Source organism: Meriones unguiculatus, chromosome 1 (genome assembly GCF_030254825.1).
Source record: "Meriones unguiculatus strain TT.TT164.6M chromosome 1, Bangor_MerUng_6.1, whole genome shotgun sequence".
Taxonomy (NCBI): domain Eukaryota; kingdom Metazoa; phylum Chordata; class Mammalia; order Rodentia; family Muridae; genus Meriones; species Meriones unguiculatus.
In genome coordinates this window covers 47,890,263-47,910,317 of record NC_083349.1, presented here as the reverse complement: position 1 = coordinate 47,910,317, position 20,055 = coordinate 47,890,263, and the positions used below count along the sequence as shown (strand labels likewise).

The following is a 20,055-nucleotide window of genomic DNA, read 5'->3' as shown; positions in this document are numbered from 1 at the left end:
GTTCATTCTGTGCTGCCCAATACATCTCGAGCATGGTGTCTGTCCTGGATCAGTGATGCTCCATTGGAGAAAACTGATTTTCTCTTTCTCAGAAAGTATCAGCACCACTAGCTTCTTGGGTAGGGCTGGGACCTTGTACCCACTTCCCCTTCTCTATGCTGGGATCTTGTCTGATTTGAATTTATGCAGGTCTTGGGCATACTGCCAGAATTTCTTGCAGGTTCATATGAACATTAGCCATCATCTCTATAAGCTGTCCACCTCTTCTGCACAGATCCCTGAGCCTTGAGGCTTAATAAAAGCATATCCCATTTAGGGCTTAGTGCTTCAAAGTTTCTCTGTGCATATTTTTCAGTTGTGTATCTCTGTGTTAGTTTCCAGCTACTTCAAGAATTTTTCCGATGAGGGTTGAGCAAGGCACTGATCTATGCAAATAATGATAAGTCGTTAGAGCTTCATTGTTCTAATCCTTTAGTTGAATAAGGGTAGTACTATTATTCAACTACTACTACCTATTCTCAGGTTTTTGGTCACTTTAGCAGTGTCATGTGTGGGTTCTGTCTCATGGGGTAGGTCTTCAATTCAGTCAAAAACGGGCTGATTGCTCGGATAACGTTTGTACCACTATTGTACCAGTTTGTCTTGTAAGCAGGTCATTATTGTAGGTTGCAGGTTTTGGACTGAGTAATACTATTAAATACTAAAACAATATTAAACTAAAAAGTAATTGCTTTTCTCCTCTGGAAGCATATAGAGTACCTTCTAGAAGCATGAACACTAGAAAGCAGAGGTAAAACTCCGAATTGGGCACCAGCTCGATTTCTTCGTGTGCAATGTCGTTAAGAGGCTCTTTAACCATACAGTTTCACTGTCAGGTTGTGAAAGATAGCCAATAGCTTTGCCAGTAGGTTGTGGTATTGGGGATTCCTGAGACCCCTTTAGCCAATGACTCAACAATGCATATTCCTTTCCTGACATTAGGGGTTTTTACTTGATGGTATAAAATGTCTAGTTGAGGCATTGTATCTCCTGTTACATGGTGATTCAATCTAAATTCCTTACATATATGTATATATTTAAGGAAGCTTCTGCTGTAGTAGCAGGTTTCCATGTGGCTTTTCAAGAGGCTTTCTGTGTTAGTTGTCTATCTTCATATTGCCTCCTTTACCCTGCACTTCCTTTCCCATCCTCATTTAGTTCTCCTAGTCTAGTTTCTCCTCTCCCTCTTGCTCTGTCTGTCTGTCTGTCTGTCTGTCTGTCTATGTCTCCTCACTGCCTCTCTGTTATTTTTTAATACATGGTTTCTTTGTGTAACCTTGGCCCTCCTGAACTTTCTTTGTAGACTAGGCTGGCCTCGAACTCACAGTGGTCCACCTGCCTCTGCCTCCTGGAGTGCTGGTCGCCCGGCTTCTCCTTTGCCTCTTTACAACACTATATTTATTCTGTCACCTTCTTTGGAAATTTACCTTTGCCCAGCCCCTGCCCTGGTTCCTCCCTGGCTACCTAACCTCTTCGGTTATTCGCATTGAAACGTGCTTATCTAAACCTTAAAAGCTATCATCCACATATAAGAGAAAAGAGACAATATGTGTGTTTTTAAGGTCTGGATTATTAAAATTATTAACCTTTCAGTTATACATTTTCTAGCCATCATATTTTCAAAAGAAGCAGTGGAGTTGACTTTTTAATGGCTGGTGTGCCGTGTGAACATAAAAAAATAAGCAAGTTTGATAGCAAATTGGGGAGTCAAGAGTGCAAAGTGAGAGGAGATAGTCGTTTCATTATGTGCAAAGCTTTGCGGGACTGACATTTAGAACTCCAAAATACTATATTTGGCATAGCACTCTTAATGATCCTCGTGGCACAGTCATTCCTCTGAACAGTGTCATTTACAACACAATTCTCAGCTTAGGAAATAAATGGAGGGGTGGGTAATGAGGCTTATATGGTGGTGAATCAGTCAAAGTATGATTAATATTGAGTCACTTTGATGTTCTCTATTGCCTGCCTTACTGCCTGATGCTTTTTTTTCTTTATCTGTAATAAGTTAGCATGAGAATCAAATCTGTTAAGCCAGTTTTTTCCTGCATGGATTATTCTGCCAGGCTGCTACAAGTAAATTCCCTCAACACTAAGGGAGACTTCTCACTCCCGAGATGGTGGTCTAATTTAGACTTAATTTTGGTTGATTGTCATTTTACTCTCATAAATGAGGAGGAAAGCAGGCTAATCAGATACTATCATCACCCAATAGATGTTACAGGCTTTCTTAGGTATCTGTTTAGTTGTGTGTGTAGAACACGAGGAAGACAGTAAGTCTTACCATCTTTCTTGTTGAGTAATTCTGTTTACAATAAAATTTCAGTTGCTCTGAAACTTGCTGAAAGAAATCTAAGGAATAAACCCACAGGGATAAGCCTGTGGAAAGCAGTGTTAATTATTGCCAGACTAAAAAGACAGCTCATCAGCAATGAATGATTGATGTGAGAGCTAGCCAGACTGACGGTATAAAGTTGTTCATATTAAAAATGATGGCCATGGGGGCCAGAGAGAGATGACTCACTGGTTAAAAGCCTGTGCTGTACTTGCAGAGGACCTGAGTTAGGATCTTATAATCCAAGTTTGGTAGCTCACAATCACCCGTAACTATCTCCACGGACATTTTATATCTCTGGCCTTTGAAGCGTACTGTGCTCACACAGTACCTTTTCTACACTTAATTAAGAATATTAAAAATAAATCTTTAAAATATGGCTCTGGTGGGAATCAAAAGGAAAGTCAACCATTGTATCCCTTTGAAATCTGTCTCTCCTGGCATGTTTGGCCCTAGGCCTATTTCCACATCCTTGTATATCTAATCTTTTATTTTTTTATTTTTTTATTTTTTTTATTAGTTACACTTTATTCACTTTGTATCCTCCCATAAGCCCCTCCCTCCTCCCCTCCCGATCCCACCCTCTCTCCCCCTTCTTCACGTATGCCCCTCTCCAAGTCCACTGATAGGGGAGGTCCTCCTCTCCTTCCTTCTGATCTTGGTCTATCAGATCTCATCAGGAGTGGCTGCATTGTCATCTTCTGTGGCCTGGTAAGGCTGCTCCCCCCTCAGGGGGAGGTGATCAAAGAGCAGGCCAATCAGATTATATCAGAGGCAATTCCTCTTCCCCACAGAGCAAGTTAACCCGGAAGTGGGGCCAAGGGAAAGAAAGAGGGCAGATTTTAATCTACATAAGACCCATCACTTCTTCAAGCGTAAGCCATCTTGGGAAACAGCATCACCAATGCATGCGCAGTCCCCCTAACCGAACATTTAGGCTACTGCTCTTTCTGCCATCCTCACATCCAAACTGCCAGTCCTGCAGTGCTTACTTGCAAAATGATGCTTTGAAACTGTCCACATTTCTACACATTTCTACTGTTGACCTTCTTCTAATCTAGGCCCCTAGCTTAACTGCCGGTCCTATCCTAGATCAGGTAATGTAACTGAATGTACAGGTCATGAGAAATTAAGCAATAGGGAAAGGTCAATGAAGAGCCAATGATCAAATTTTAATTCAAAATCAAATGCTTAAAGGATCTGAGATGTTTCTGGCAGTGCTCAGTCTTGTTGCTTTGTTTGACTTCACTGCAGTCTTGGTTCTGAGCACACAGATGTCCACTTTGCACTGCGAATTCCCTTGTGCTATGCAAATCCAACTGAGGCTGCTGGAAGCTTGTATTTGAGAAAACATAAGGTGTGAATTGCAGAATCTTTTTAGTGTACAATTTTTTCCCTGCACTCAAGGCAATGTAATAATTTAATTATAGAAAACAAAGGCTTTTAATATTTTCTTTTTCTTTCTTTTTCTTTTTCTTTCTGTTGTTGTTGTTGGTTTGAGACAGGGTTTCTCTGCAAAATAGTCCTGGCTGTCCTGGACTTGCTTTGCAGTCTAGGTTGGCCTTGAACTCACAGAGATCCATCTGCTTCTGCCTCCCTGGAGCTGGGATTACAGGTGCCACCACACCTGGCTTTTATTGTTTTCTTGCTTATTCCTCAGCAAGATGTCACCCAAGTTTATTTTTGGACTATATTTTGTGCTGGTTAAATTGTGACTCCTTTACGCAAACCAGAGTCACATGGGAAGAAGAGAAACCTCAGTTGATAAATTGCCTCCATCATATTGGCCTGTGGGCATGTCTATGGGGACATTCTCTCGATTAAAGATTGATGTCAGAAGGCCTACCCCACTGTGAATGGTCCCCTCCCTGGTAGGTCTGCCTGGACTATGAAAGAAAGATGAAAAAGCCACGGGGCGGTGGGGGGGGAAGCACATAAACAGCATTCTTTCATGGTCTTTGTTTCAGTTCCTGCTTCCAGATTTCTGCCCTGCTGGAGTCTCAGGCTTGATTTCCCTCAGTGATGGTCTTCCCATAACTCTAAGCCAAATAAGTCCCTTCTCCAACTTGACTGTGGTAAATGTTTTCTCACCATCACAGAGAAGCAAACTGAAACTTCCGTTATTAGAATGTTTCATTTTAAAAATCAGTGCCTGAGTTGCTGACTTGGGCTTCAACTTCATCTCATTTTTCTCATAGACTCACATTCCATCAAGAGTCTAATTCTTTCCAAAGGTCCTGAGGGCCCCTGTCTGAACCACACTCTGCTGAGGTCTACAGATCCTCCTCCAGCAGTCCCATCTCGGAAAGGTTCCAGCTCAAACACAAAGCATTCTGAAACCCAGAAATAATAGGCTCCTTTTTGTTTATATACCTTCATTTAGATCTTCTACGGGGTGGCTCCCCTCATCCTTAAATCTGCCTAAAGGGTTCGTTTTCACACCAGTCTTTATTTCAGACCTGAAACACACCTCCTTAAAAGACGCACCTTCATCTTTTAACCTTCCAGGAGTGTTCTCTATAGAACCTGTCTTAGTGTTAATGTTGTGTTATCTTCCTTTACCACTATCATCTTAGCCCCAAGAAAGCAGGGGTCTCCTTCCACCCTGTGTCTAAGTATGACAATTATAGAAGGGGTCATGAATTTGAGGGAAAGTGGTAGAAGGCACAGGAGGACTTGATAGGGGGAGGAGGAATGGAAATGATGTAAGTAAAATAATCTGCATAAAGAATCAAAACATTAAATTATAAAGCCACTCAAAATATTTTTTCCTGCACCTGGCTCCCACTTAGACCTGGACTAGCTGCAGTGGAAGTGTGGGTGTTTCCGCAGATTCCCACCCTATTCACATCCCTCCTCCCTATCCCTAATCTCATTCATTCCAGAAGTTGTAACAGGGCTCAGCAGCGTGCTGTCCAGTAAATCCTGTATCATTGTTTTCTTGTAGTTGACAAAAGATTAATTGTGTGGTATGCAAGGTGATGTTGCAGAATGTAAAGAGACTAAGAAGTAGTCTCATCGGAGCAATCAACAGACGCATCTCTTCAAATCGTTACTATTGCTTCCCTGTGAGAACATTTAAATTCCCCGTTTACTTGTTTTGAAATAAGCACTCGACTGACCTCACTATATAATCACCTTCCAGAATTACGAGTAGTGTCTGTTTCCAAAAAGTGTATTTTTATTGGTAGCAACCTTAGTTCGTTTTTAAACCACTTTGTGGGAGCTCGTGGCTCTAATTTTAACCTGTCAGTCACTACCCCATGCATGTATCTGCAGTGGATGAAGGTTAGGCTTAGAACCGCTGTATTGAAAAGATAATAAATATTAACTATTTTCTCCTGAAAGGGAAAAACCTTCAGAGGACAGCATGCTACATGATATATAGGTAGTGAATGGAAGATATGAAATCACATTTATTTATCTTTCATTTCTCTGCCTTCCTAACCTCTCTGTCTTCTTCAGTGAAAACTTAAAGTAGTTAATTCATATTACAGTGTCTAAACCATTACACAAAGACATGATTAGGTTCTACTCTAATATACTTATATGCAGAATATTGAATGTTTATCATCATTCCAGATTCTTGAAAAACACCATGTGATAGGTCATTAACTAAATGAGTTAAAAGTGGTGAGTGTTTTCTTCTTAGATTTTTATCCTATAGGCACAGTGGAAAGTTCTGTTTCTTTGGTGCAACTTGTAGACAGAATCCACAGTCTTCTATATGAGGGTAAGTTCTCCACCACTGGACTTTTCTCCCAGCTCCTTAGGAGCTCACCTTTTCTGTTGAATTCAAATATGAACATTTATCTTAATTGATGATTTACATTTCTATAGACTTTGTTACTCTTCCATGCCTGTATACATAGTCTGCCTGGGTCAGAAGGGGTAGGATGGGAGGAAAGAAAGATAAGGAAGGAGTATTAACTGTAGTAGAATCAAAATGAGTTGAGCCCCATTGCCAAGCTCAGAAGTTCTTGTTCCTTAGAAGAGGCAGATCTCCCTGAATGAACCAATAAGAATGTTTAAGTTTATTTATTTTTGTTTGTGTGTGTGTGTGCGCACACGCACATGTTGTATGCATGTGCAGAGCAAAAGTCAATGTCAGGTGTCCTTACAGCTTCCCCTCTTAATTTGGAGATAGAGTCTGTCAATGATCCTAGAGCTCACTGATTCGGCTAGTCTGGCTGGCTGAGCAAGTTTCTAGGGCTCTTCCTGCCATTACTCTCCCAGCACTGCCATGACAGGCATTTGCCACCGACCTGGCTCTTCTTGTGGGTACTGGAGATCTAGACTCCAGTGTTCATGCTTGAGAATCCTTTACCAACCAAACTGTCTCCCCCTCCCCCATGTTATGTGACTTTATTCCTGGGGAGATATAAACATGTCTACCAACCCCAGATGGGGAACTGACGGACTGGTATGGAAAAGTACCAGAGTCCAGCAAGGTGACTGTGTTTAGTTTTACTGGGGAAAAATGTAGGAATATGAATGAGTGAGGGACTACGTAACGGGCCAGGTATGACTCCTAGACAGGTGTGTCATCAAATGTCAATCCAGCTCGTGAAAAACGGAAACCTGAAGAGCAGGGCCCAACCAGCAGGCAGCTCAGCAGGTGGGAGGGTATCTTTTCCAGGTAATTCAGTCGGTTTAATGCCCTTCAGGTCAGCTTCTGTGTTTGTGTTTTCTAGGAGCTTTCCTGACCTCTATTGTTTCCCAGGCATCTGGTGGTCTGATCCACTTTTATGCTGCTCAGCTTATCAGAGCATTTCTCAGAAGTCTTTATTTTCTGTATATTCTTGGGACTAAGGGGCCTAGTATTTGGTCAATTTTAGAGACGTAAGTGTTTCAGTTGTTTGCTTTCTTTACCTGAGAAGTTTCTCTGAAGGATGGAAGGTTTTACCCATCCCATTCCCCCATTAGAAGATCCCGTGTCTTAAAGAGCTTCCCTCCAAGATGGTGGGATTTATCAGGGAGGAAATTGCTACATAAACCTCTTTAGGCCACAGAATTATTGTCAAGTGGGAATACCTCCCAGGTCCTACTGTTACAGTGAATTTATTGTCGACCATGTGAGTTTGAACATTAAAAAGTTGAATTATGTGAAAGAGAGGCATAGACATAGAGACATAGAAAGAAACGAAGGATCAGACTGGTGGAGAATATGAGTGAAGGTATATAAATATACATGTGAAAAACACAATGGTCTGAATTTTAGCTTGGCAGTCAGTGAGTGATCTTGAACACGAACTCCCGAGAACTCACACCTTTTGATGCATGTATATTCTTATATGCCAAACAAGTGTAATAGCTATATCTATTCTATGTTCTACTCAGATTAGGGTATTATAGAATGAAAGGTCCTATGTAGGGCTGTTTAGAAAGCATGAAATGGTCTTTTCAGAGGAAAGAGAATATTATCCAAGCACAACTGTTACTTTTGCAAATATTTTAGCAAAGTATTTACTTTTGGATTTTATAATTAGGGTAATTATTTGAAAGTGGGAGATAAAATTTAATATTAGAATTAGAAGTTGAAGCACTTAGGGACAGTGTGGTCCCAGAAATCAAACATATTAATCTCTAAATCCCGACTCAGCCTGTCACTTACTAAGTGAGCATCATTGAACATTTTGAAAACAGCTCTGAATCCCACTATAATGAACTCAGAGAATCACAATGAAGCATAAATGAGGCGAAGGAGTTTACATACGGCAGAACACAAAGCAACTATTTAATTCATATCAATAGTGGGTCTGCAACTGCCACTGTGATGATGATTCGGGTTGTCAGTTTGGGGCTAAGTTTTTCCACTTATTTTTAGAAGCTGAGAACACACAGAGCTTTTACAACTAGGACTAAGAATTAACTTTTTAGTTCTGTTTTCAATTTTCCTCAGGAAGATTCAGAGTCCCTCGTGTATTAAAGCCCGGTACCAAACAGTATTTGGAAGAAAAACAGCCATGTTTATCAGATTTTTTTTCCTTGAGATATGTTAGTATAACAGGGCTAAGTTTGGCTTCCATCTCCTGAAAGTAGATTTTGACTTGAGTGAATTAACCAAATCATTTTCAGACAAGAGAAAATCTACACATGAGTTTGAGGCAGGCAGTCAGGGCTAGTAGATAATATTATTTTTGTGCTGTTGAATGCAAGAGCCCTTAAAGTGTATGATAGTTATCCCAGACACTAAATTTAAGAGGCATTAACATTGCTTTAAAGCGATTCACTTCTTTGCTAATTGTAGAAGTAAAGGCGTCGCGACATTTGAAAGGACAGTGTGTGGCACGGAGAAGGTCCTAGGTTCTTGGGACTGACATCATGGCATCCAACTATGTCCTCAAGTTGGGGTAACTCAATACGGTGATTAACTTAATGAGTGTTCCTAATTTGATTATGGCGACCTTCCTGGAAGCAAGTAGTTTCTAAGCGGCCTCTTATTTAGAACATTGGAAGGTTCGAAAGTGCTGTGTGATGTTGAATTATAACTAGGCGTTTAGCTTAAGCGACACAACATGTTTTCTTTTCAATCATTGCCCGGGTTTGTTGTGAGGGCACCTGGCCATCAGTGCTAGAGTTAATTCTTAACAGACGAAACCATATCAGTTCTTATATTCTGCAATGCAACGGGCATGTTCTTAATTGTTCTCAGGGAAGCACTTTATACCACTTTTATAAAACCTAGCAGCTGCGTCTCTCTGATATCAAAGAGGGAGCTCAGACAACAAGAGTGTGACTGATCTGGGCTCTTTTAGAGACTGCTGCATTCTAAGTTAAGGTCACTTCAGTGAATGGCCACCTACGTGTGTCTGTATCTGCACAGGTGAATGCTTTGAATAGTTGAATGGGGGAGTTTTAATGTTGACTCTTATGGAAACTGATGAACACCTACAAAGTATGATAATTTTCTTTCACTACTATAAGTCCCTCTTGTTGGTCAATACCTAACCTGTGATTCTGAGAGCTATTTATCATTGTTCTTCACCAGTGACAATGAGAGGGAACCTTACTTTAAAAGGAGAAGGCTTATGTTATTGTCTAGGTGACATTTTAGCAAATGAATATTTTATAGGCTAAGCAGCTTTCCCTATTATCAGTGATGATTTCTAGAATAGTTTACTGTGATTTTATAATTTATGGCACTAAAAATAAATTTTCTATTTTAGAGCTTAACAAAATTAGAAAAATACAACATATACATTACCAAAGTGAGTGAGAGAGAGAGAGAGAGAGAGAGAGAGAGAGAGAGAGATTAATGTCATTAGTTACTTATGAAGAATGATGCAGCCATAAGTTTTGGCCTGGTGATGCCAGTGTTTTGTATTAAATACTCATTATGTCTGTGAAGGCTATAAATACTTTATAATTCCCCATGTGTATTCTTTGGTAGATGTGGACAGCCAGCGAAAAGTCACTGTAGACAGGTTTTCAATGTTGAAGAAATATCGAAATTGGTTGATATAATTAGCCAATTAAATTTCACCTTTAAAAACTGTCAGCTGGTCATATGAGTTTTCAACCACTTGTTAGCTGATGAGTTGGCTCAGGAAGACTGCTGCCAGAGAGAAGATGCATTCTAAGCAGGGTCTTCCCTGGGTGGCAGCCAAAGAGCAATTTCAAGAGCATTTCTGTAATGGAAGTTTTGGGTTCTTCATAAACTCAGTCACACTATGTAAACATGTTTTTGTTTTAATCCCAAGGGTGAGATTTTATTTGGGCTATAATTTGTCCAGAGCTGTTAGCTGTCTTGTGCAGGGCCTGGCTTTTGCCTGCTGGTGATGACCTTCCACATCCTACATGGAAAGGGAGATAGTCTACGGTTCTGAAGATATAAATATGACAGCCGGAAAGAGAAGGTGTCACATGTGGTATTGGTGTGTGGTGCATAGCAGTTTGAGGAAACCAGAAAGATGGACAGTGTGGTAGTTTGGAGCAGACAGACAGACAGAAACGCTTCTGTGGCACAGTGGCTTGGAGGAGACTGCGGGCAGCATCTGCTGTGGATGGAGATTGGTGTAGCCCTCAAAGACTCATCGATCCTACACAGCCGGGAGAAGCAAAGGGGTCTGTGCCTTCTCTCCCCACTAACCTTCGCTCTCCTATGTAGGGCTGAGAGGTTACAAAGGAGGCGGAAGTGTAAATACCCCAAATAAAGTAGAGGTTTAAAAATGAGCGCTACAGCTTTCTTTCTTTCTTTCTTTCTTTCTTTCTTTCTTTCTTTCTTTCTTTCTTTCTTTCTTTCTTTCTTTCTTTCTTTCTTCTTTGATAGACAATCAAGTATTTCCTAACAGATAGGTGAAGTTATCTTTCTGAAGGGACTACTAGAATTAGGACTGCTAGGAAGTCTTGTAAGGACCACATCTGGATGAAAGGGCTGTGGATTATCAACAGGGATAGGATTTGGAGTTCCTGATTGCAGAGACTACACTCGAGGCTATGGTGGGTGACGCTGCATTGCACTGATTGCTTCTCCTGATACCTGAACCCAAAGCTAACCAATGAGAACTGAAGGGACTGATTTATTATTTTATTTAAATGATTGATTGTAGAAGTTTGGTGCTCAGTTATTAGATTTTTTTGGCTGGTATTCATACTTAAAGAGGACTTTATGGCTATTTCAGTGCCTGAAAGTTCTTTCCACACTAAAAAAATTATATGTAATTCATACCATACTGGGGAAGGCTGCGTGTGGCATCATTATCATTGCCTTGGATCTGACTGAGGGTGCTGAGGGTGTCTGTCTTGGAGACAACTGTGAAGATTTCAGGCCTCTGAAGATAGGCCTCTTAAAACCATAGTGAGCACTTTCTTTTGTTCTTGGCATGTGGGAATTACCTAAGAGTCCTTGATTCAAGTTTGAAATAAACACAGCTTTTATAGACAGTCATTCACCAGGGAATCAATTAGATACTTGCCTTATGAGCCCAATAAAAAGTTTTGGTTTTAATATCCATTACTTGATGAAACGCATGGTGAAAAATCCCCATGAACTCGGTAATATTTTAAGGCAAATACTTGTTCTTCATGCCCAATATATTATCTGTGGAACACACACCCTATTGTAAATCTCCACTGGATTTCTATGATTTGGGGAATAAAGTTAAACATTTTTACGGCCTCCTAATTTCTCCAAGGTAGCAATTCGATCCTTTTGGGGTTGAAAAACATTTTAACAGGGATCGCCCAAGACCATCAGAAATATCGTGTATTTACATTTATGGTTCAAAACAGTAGCAAAATTATAGTTATGAAGTAGTAACAAAAATAATTTTATGGTTGGGGTTCACCACAACATGAGAAACTGCACTACAGGGTCACAGCATTAGGAAAGTTGAGAATCACTGCTCTAAGGTCTGGCCTCTCTGTTCCTCAATAATGCCAGGCTCTCACCCTTTTCTCTGACCACTGAGACAGTGGTTACCCCTCATTTCATGCGGTCCTCAGCCGAGCAAGGACTTAGGGGCCACCTACACTGAGTCTGTCATCTCTCATCCTTGAAACAACACAACTGACAACCTTTTGGTATTGCTGCTTGGCTACATGGTACCCACAATGTAAAAATCCTCTTATTAGGTCAAGCAGACGAATGAGGCTATATTTAACAGTAGGCTAATGTTGGCTCCCTAGTTTGAGGAAACGGATGTATATTTTCTTACATTTATTCTAGACGTGTCTAGTTTTACCTGATTTTCAGGAAACTTCTCTTTATTAAACAAGTAATAAAACTGACATTTTAATTCACTTCTCTAAAATTTAGAGTTAAAAAATAAAACTACCAGTAATCCTCACATGCACCTATATAGGAATATTATGACATCTGATGAGCTTTTAAAAACTTATTTCTTTTTTATTAATTATAGTTTATTCACTTTGTATTTCAGCTGGAGCTCCCTCCCTTTTCCCAATCCCATCCTCCCTCCCTCATCTCCTCCCATGCCCCTCCCAAAGTCCACTGATAAGGGAGGTCCTCCTGAAGAGCTTTTTAAGAAGTGATTATCTCTTCGGTTTAAACATCATAATTCCCATTTAATTCTTGGGATATCTAGAAATAGCATAAAGCTCATATAAAATCTTTTTGTTAGGTTTGAGGATACTTTAGAGGCAGGTTGGCTTTCTCAAGCGCCAAAGTTTCCCGTGGTCTGAATACTTACACCACAAATATCAACACTGCCAAACACCAGGCCTCTTCACAACAGTGATCCAGCATGTCTGCTCCATTCTGTAGTGCTAATATTTTAGAGGTTAACAGCGGAATGATTCCAAAGCACTATGGGTTGATCCAATAGAATAGTTAATGTTATACTGTTTGGATTAAAAGTCATACATTTGGAATATAAAAGACAAAGTGTTTTATAAAACAGAGGCAGATAGAAGGACAGGAAACTCAAGATCTCTGTATTTGCCTCTGATGCCTCTCAGGCTGGGTCATGCCACTGAATTCTTGAAAGATGTTAGCATGTGCTTAACTCTGGGTTAAGGCAAGCAGCTCCCTTCTGGTACTTCTCACCTTCTCCAGGCCCTCAGCTATGATATCAGCTCAATTGATTACATGTGCAACTTCTGCCTTAGTGATAGTGTCTTCAGGGTTAGTCATAGGCCCTGATTACAGGCTTCTGTGTTGAAGTTAGGAAAGGGTAATGACTTGAGGATCCCGGTTCCTGTTGGAAAGGCCTAAAATGTCACTTGAAAGGAGGGACAAGGATTTGTGTATTATTGGCTGACAAGGCCAACTTTGAATTTTGTCTTAGGGATAGTGTTGCTACAATGAAACATCATGACCAAAGAAACTTGGGGAGCAAAATGTTTATTCAGCTTATGCTTCCATATTACAGTTCATCACTAAAGGAAGTCAGGACAGAAACACAAAGAGGGCAAGAACCCAGATACAGTAGCTGATACAGAGGCCATGGAGAAGTAGGGCTCACTGGCTTGCTCCCCATGGCTTGCTCAGCCTGCTTTTTTATAGAACCTAGGACCACCATCCCAGGGGTGGGATCACCCACAATGGGCTGGCCTCTCAAATCAATCACTCACTAAGAAAATGCCATGCAGCTTGCCTCTAACCGGATCTTATGGAGATGTTTTCTCAACTGAGGCCCCTTCTTTTTCAGTGACTCCATCTTGTGTCAACTTGACATAAAACTAGCCAGAACGAACTAGATAAGACAGAGGCCCAAAGTTTCCATCTTGATGTGATATCAGAGATAGATTATTTGTGATAATTTATTGACAAAGAATGACACTTGACAAAATCTGTGTGGGGGATAAATGATAAGTCATTGGCTTTCTACCGATCAATATTTTATTTATCTATCATTTATTTAGTTATTTAGTTGGTTAGATATTATATTCATTTATTTATTTGTTTATGCAGCACTGGAGAGTAAAGCCAGGGTTTCATAAATGCTAATACTCTAACTCCAAACTTCATCTAAAACCCAATAAATTTGTTTGGAGCTCACACAAGTACACATACAAAGTCCAGAGTATTTTTATTCAGAGACCTGAGGTTAAGTAATCTCCATCCAAAACAAAATTTGGGGAGTATGTACCCCAGGCATGCTCTGGCACTCTACACTAAATGCCTGGGAAATTTGGATGATTGCTAGGATGGTCATGGAGTTTGTTTTTACCATTTCTGTATTCATAACATAGGGCAGTAGCACTATTTTTGAGGAAAATGACTTTCTTCCATCATCTTTAAAGGGAGTTAATTATTTTCTCTGAAGACGGCTTTATTTCTTAGGTTTCTATGAATTTAGAACTTAGATCTTTATAGAGTACTATTAATATTTTCCAAAGGATAGGACCCCATCTGTGCCTAAGCAAGTTGGGATTGTGTGTTGGTAAATGTAATTTCTGTTATGTCAGGGGCTATGAACCCACTGGGTAGCCTTGTTTCTTGGCTCAAATAACATAGGAAATAATAATTAAGAAAAATATGATAGGATTTGGTAAAAATGAATTTCTTAAAGACAAAAACTCTTATATCTGGGGAAATAAATATAAATTAATACATATGGGAGCCAATAAAAAGGTGCCACCAGACTTTGTGAGGTCAGAGTGAGGAAGATACTTAAGCATGCCACCTTTATGAAGACAAATTTTGCACCTTGTTTTAAACTCTGAAAAGAATCATTACAACTTTTGGCTTGAAAGCAAAGTTTTTGGCATATGAGAATTTAAAAATAAGCCAGAACAGCAGAAATCATGTGGCGGAAGAGCTCTGTCTAAGAACCAGGACTTTAAAATAAAGACATCCTGAGATTCTTAATAACTTTCCATCTATCACTGTTGCTTCCTGAAGTGAAAACCCCTGTCATTAGTGCTTGCAGGGTGTCAAGCACATAAAGGCAAACCTCCTAAAGAGTCATATCTGAGTTGCCAATCATGGTCTGGGGTCATTAATTAAATGGGAAATAGATTAGTCGTATTATCCTCAAAGTAGCTTACTATTCATGCTTTACTTTTGAAAAATTTATAAAAAATAATGCATGCCCGCTCTAAACTTCAGAAACAGGGAAATTTTTTAAATGTATAAAAGTGAAAGAAAAAAAATATAATTCTGTCACAAAAGGTCATAAAATCAAAATTTTTGCTTATTTCCTCTTGACATTGTTTCAAATCATGGTTAAATACTTTGGTAGATTCCTCTTATACTGCTTCTGTAGTCAAAGCTACTACCAAATTTATCTGTTCCCGTCTGTTGAAAGTAATTTTGTATTGTCACTAGGCTTCACATAGAAACCAGGTACGTGATGGTTTTGTTTTCCTTAAAAAAATAACATTATAGATGATACAATAGAAATTCGGAGAATTGAGGAACATTTTAGAGCAGGCAAGGCTAGCTGGAGGACTGAGTGTATATAACTTTTTTTTTTTTTTTCCAATGCAGTTTATTCAAGAACCTTGAACAATCTTCTGACCCTGGGGAAAGCCAGCCTACAGCTTAAATAGCCTCTGGGTAGCCAACCCAGGCGTGCCACGTGGGCAATGCAGATAGGTCCACATACATGGAAGCAGGCCAGATCCTCAGCCTTAGCCAAATGTGGAATTGTTCGTGACAGAGAGCACTCACCATCGGGAAGGTGGAAGGCGGAAACCAGCTCCATCTTTAAGGCATAGCATTCCGCAGCTCTCTACAGTTCCCCCTTTTTGTTTTAGACGCATCAGGCAAGAGTAGAGGTCTGATCTCTGATATTAGAAATAAATTGGGACTTTGTACCGATGTTCATTTAGGTGTCATCCACCCAAAGAGCCTCAGACCCGTCCGATACCTTTTTCTCAGAGGCGGGACCTGGGGCATCAACCCGCATGCAATCAGACATGCTCTTCTCTGGGTCCAAAGCGGCTGACCCTGAGTGCAGTGCTTAGCCTCGCATCCTGAGCGTAACATTTTAGCTTTTTATGGTATCCAACCATGCTTGGGGAGAATGTCCTGCTTCAATGGCTGTAAAGGCCTGAATGATCATGGCTGCATCACACTGTTGTGAGACTCTAATCTTGCATATATACCACAGGCAAACCAAGGAGACCAACACCAGAAGGCCTGCTAACGCTCCCATGCCTGCCCATTCCTTCAGATGATTCATGGCTGCAGCAATCCATGTTGATAATCCTGTGGCTAGTCCTGCGTCCACTCTGGTAGAATTTACTGTAACAATGGCCACTCTCAGCTGCTCCATCGTAGTATCGAATTCTCCAGTCCAATTACCTAAAATATAGCTAGACAATTGTTTAGACAGATTTGCAGCACAGGAAAAATTCTCATGTTATATGCCAGTGACTCAAAGTCCAGCATATTTTCATTGACAGCCAAGTTGAGCGATTTGCCATAGGGTATCAATTTGCTCCTGCACGAGGTCAATCCTCTGATTGAACACCATCAAGCTTCCTTTTAGTTGAGCATTAATTCCTTTATGTACAACTAAGGCAGAATGAATAAAGTGTAATTGATGAAAAATTTTTAAAAAAAAGGGAAAAAAATAATTTAAGAACCTTAAATGACTTTCAAAAGTGGAGGAAAACATGGAGTTAGTCAATTGGCATGGAGCACGTCTTGCCCCTGGGGGCAATGGTCTCCTGAACCTACTCAGAGCTCGGACACCACCACTGCTAGTTCTAGAACTGAAGCAGGATGTTCCAACGAGGGGGTTAAGGCTTCTCATAATATTTCCTATAAGCCCACACCTGTTTGTCTATATCCCCCATTTTTATTCATTATTAGCCAGATAGAGCCAAGTAATTGTGGTAATGATACTTGCTTTTTTGCCCAATGCTGGAATGCTAGTAAATTTAGGTATGCCCTGGTTACTCGCATGCCTCGCTGGGTGCCTGTGCCCGTTGATGCCCCTCACGCTATGACTCTCTTCAGACAGAAAAGGGATCTTGGAACTACAGCCACCATTGTTACTACCATCTCATTGGCGGCTGTTGGAGCTACCACCCGGGCATTAGCCATGAGTCATACTGGGCAGACTGCTCAGACCCTGAATAATCATTTAGCCAATGTAGCTCATGAGTGTATATAACTTTAAAGCCTGTTATTTTAAGAAACTTTATTACACACATATTTACCCTAAAACAATTCTGTATGGTACCCTTTCACTTAAATTATTTAAGCATTCCCTGTGCCTCCAATACTATGCATAAATGCACTTTACATATTTAAAAAACCTGAAATTATAATTGCAACATCTCTGCCTCCATGCTCTTTCCCCAAACCTGCCAACAGAACCCTCTTTACTCTTTCCCAAATTCATTTTTAATTACAGTATAGCCATCATTTTGAGAGTTTTTCATAGAATAAAGTTGTGTTTTTAGCTTTATATACATCTGTTTTATTATTTAAGCCCAAATCATTTTGACTCACAGTGTATGAAGATCAGGTCAGTTGGACTTAGCCTAGACGAGAAGTCAGAGAAAAAGGAGGCGAGGGCTGGAGCTTCAGTTGGCAGTCCCAACTGGGGGTTGTTTCTGCAAGAGCCACTTGCTGAGTCAGCATGAACAAAGGCCAGCTTGTGTTCATATTTTAAAAATTCAAGTCTTTCAATATAAAATTCTAAATGTGCTGCTTCATCTGTATTACTGAGGACTCAGCTTTCATTAAGCTCAGTTTCTGCCTTATGTATGATTTCTTCCTTCTTGACAACTTATTTCTTAGCATCGCTTCCTCTTTGGTTTCTATACCCGTAATGAGTGGTGTGGAAGTTCTTATACCTCACTGAATAAAATTATCACATTTTTTGAAGTTCTGCAAAACTTTCCTGCTAACCCTTGAATCCCTATTGCAAAATTTGTCTATATCCTTCCTACTGATTTTCTGTATTTAATTCCAGTTCTAAATAATGTGTTTTTTAACATATCACGTTCAACACAGTTCTATCTGTCTAGTTACTGTAAATGAAGATGCTCAAAGGGTAATGTTTTCTACAGAAGCAAGACACTCAGATGAAAGTTTGTCACATTTCTGCCATTTGTTTCAACCAGCTAATTAGGAATCCACTCCTTAAAAATCTCCAGCTACGCTATTTCTTGAGCACCCATATCACAACTGGCATTAATAGTAGAAACATGGTGTACAGAAGAGAACAAATTAAAAACACAAAAACTCAACAAAGAATAAGAATTTCAGACCAATTTCTCTTATGAACATTCATGCAAAAATACTCAATAAAATACTTACAATCCAATACCGAATCCAAGAGCACATCAAAAACATCATTCCCCATGATCAAGTATGCTTAATTCCAGGGATGCAGGGGTCATTCAATATATGAAAACCCATCAATGTGATGCACCATATAAACAAACTGAAAGAAATAAAAGACATCATCATCTCATTAGATGCTGAAAAAGCCTTTGACAAAACCCAATACCCCTTCATAATAAAAGGTGATCAGGGATACAAGATATATACCTAAACACAATAAAGGCAATATACAGCAAGCTGATAGACAGGACCAAGTTAAATGGAGAGAAACTGAAAGCAATTCCACTAAAATCGGGAATAAAAAAGGCTGTCTACTCTTTCCATATCTATTCAATATAGTACTTGAAGTTTTAGCTGGAGCAGTAAGACAACTAAAGGAGATCAAAGGGGTACAATTCGGAAAGGAAGTAATCAAAGTATCACTCTTCACAGATGATATGATAGTATACATCAGTGACCCCAAAAATTCTATCAGGGATCTCCTACAGCGGATAAATACCTTCATCGAAGTGACTGGATACAAATTAACTCCAAAAGAAAATCAGTAGGCCTCTTGTATACAGACAATAACTGAGAAAGGAGTTAGGGGAACACCTCAAGGAGTCCTGTGGAAGAGTGGAGGAGTGTTTAAGGGAGCTGAAGCAGTTAAGAACACTACCAGAAGACCTACAGAGTAAACTAACTTGGGTTCGCAGTTCTCACAGGAACTGAACGCTCCCCTAGCTTGGCTGCCTTGTCTGGATTCAGTGGGAGAGGGCACACCTATCCTTGCTTGCAACTAAATTTGCCCGTTGGATTGGTACCAATGGGGGGGGGTGCTCTTTCTCTGAAGAGAATGAGAGAGTAGAATGAGGAGGAGGAGTGTGAGAGTGACTCTGGAAGGAGAGGATGGGGGCGGGGGACTGCAATTGGGATGTAAAGTGAATAAATAGGTGAAAAAGTCCTGATAAAGTAATTGTAATGAATAAATATGTAACTGACCGACCCCCATAAAGTCTAATAAATGTTTCATGCAAAAAATTGTGAATTTTCTTTTATAGTACCTATATTGGAAATTATTTCTTTTGTAATTTTTGTAAACTTAATTTGCATTCAATCTTAGACCAATTTATAAATTTTAATTTAGTATTCATCCATTGATTTTCCCACAGTCTTTGTGGATTAAAACATTATAAAACATTTTGAAGCTATATACTTGTTGTTTGTGTGTTGGTCACTTACTAAGTGATAAGTCTGCTTACAGGAAAATTTCTGTGTTCTCTTTCTGCTTGTTATGATGCTTTGTTTTCATGCTTTTTCAAGAAACTTCCTTATGTGCTAGAGGACTACATGGCACCCCTGAACCTTGAGAACTGAGAGAGGCTGATCAGAAGTATCAGTAATTCTTCTTTCTCTTGCCCTAGGTCAAAGGATCTCATTAAGGAGGCCATCCTTGACAATGACTTCATGAAGAACTTGGAGCTGTCACAGATCCAGGAGATTGTGGACTGTATGTACCCCGTGGAATATGGCAAAGACAGCTGCATCATCAAGGAAGGAGATGTGGGGTCACTGGTGTACGTCATGGAAGGTATGGTTAGTAACTTGTTTCCCTGCCACTCATCCTCTTACCATCTTCCCAGCTTCGTAAGGACCACAATGTCTTTTGTGGAATGATTCCTGTCTCTCTTCTTTTATTGGGGAACAGTTTGCACAGAGAGCTAAAACACTATTAGGTCCCATGGTCGTCTAATCATATGAAGTTTGGCTGTGTAGAGTATTAATGTAAGGATTCTGTATGTTTTCACACCTGGAGAAGGTAAGCAATAGTGTTTGCTAACTGAATGACACTGCACACAATTACACTGTGGAGCATGCTTACAAGTCATGAATGATAATTGAAGATAATGGGATGTTTTTTTTAGGTCAGACAATCAACATATTCATATGTACCCTTAACATTTAATACATGACTAGGTTTCTTGTT

The 20,055-nt window shown here is 39.9% G+C and overlaps 1 protein-coding gene across 2 annotated transcripts in view; it reads left to right on the top strand.

Moving 5' to 3' along the window:
• The window catches only part of Prkg1 (protein kinase cGMP-dependent 1), a 1,175,688-nt gene that overhangs the window by 149,798 nt on the left and 1,005,835 nt on the right, over positions 1-20,055 (top strand). For both annotated transcript variants that reach the window (XM_060388343.1, XM_060388340.1), the window contains exon 2: positions 19,493-19,659. In XM_060388343.1, coding sequence (XP_060244326.1) covers positions 19,493-19,659 — 167 coding nt within the window. The remainder of the gene's footprint in view (positions 1-19,492; positions 19,660-20,055) is intronic.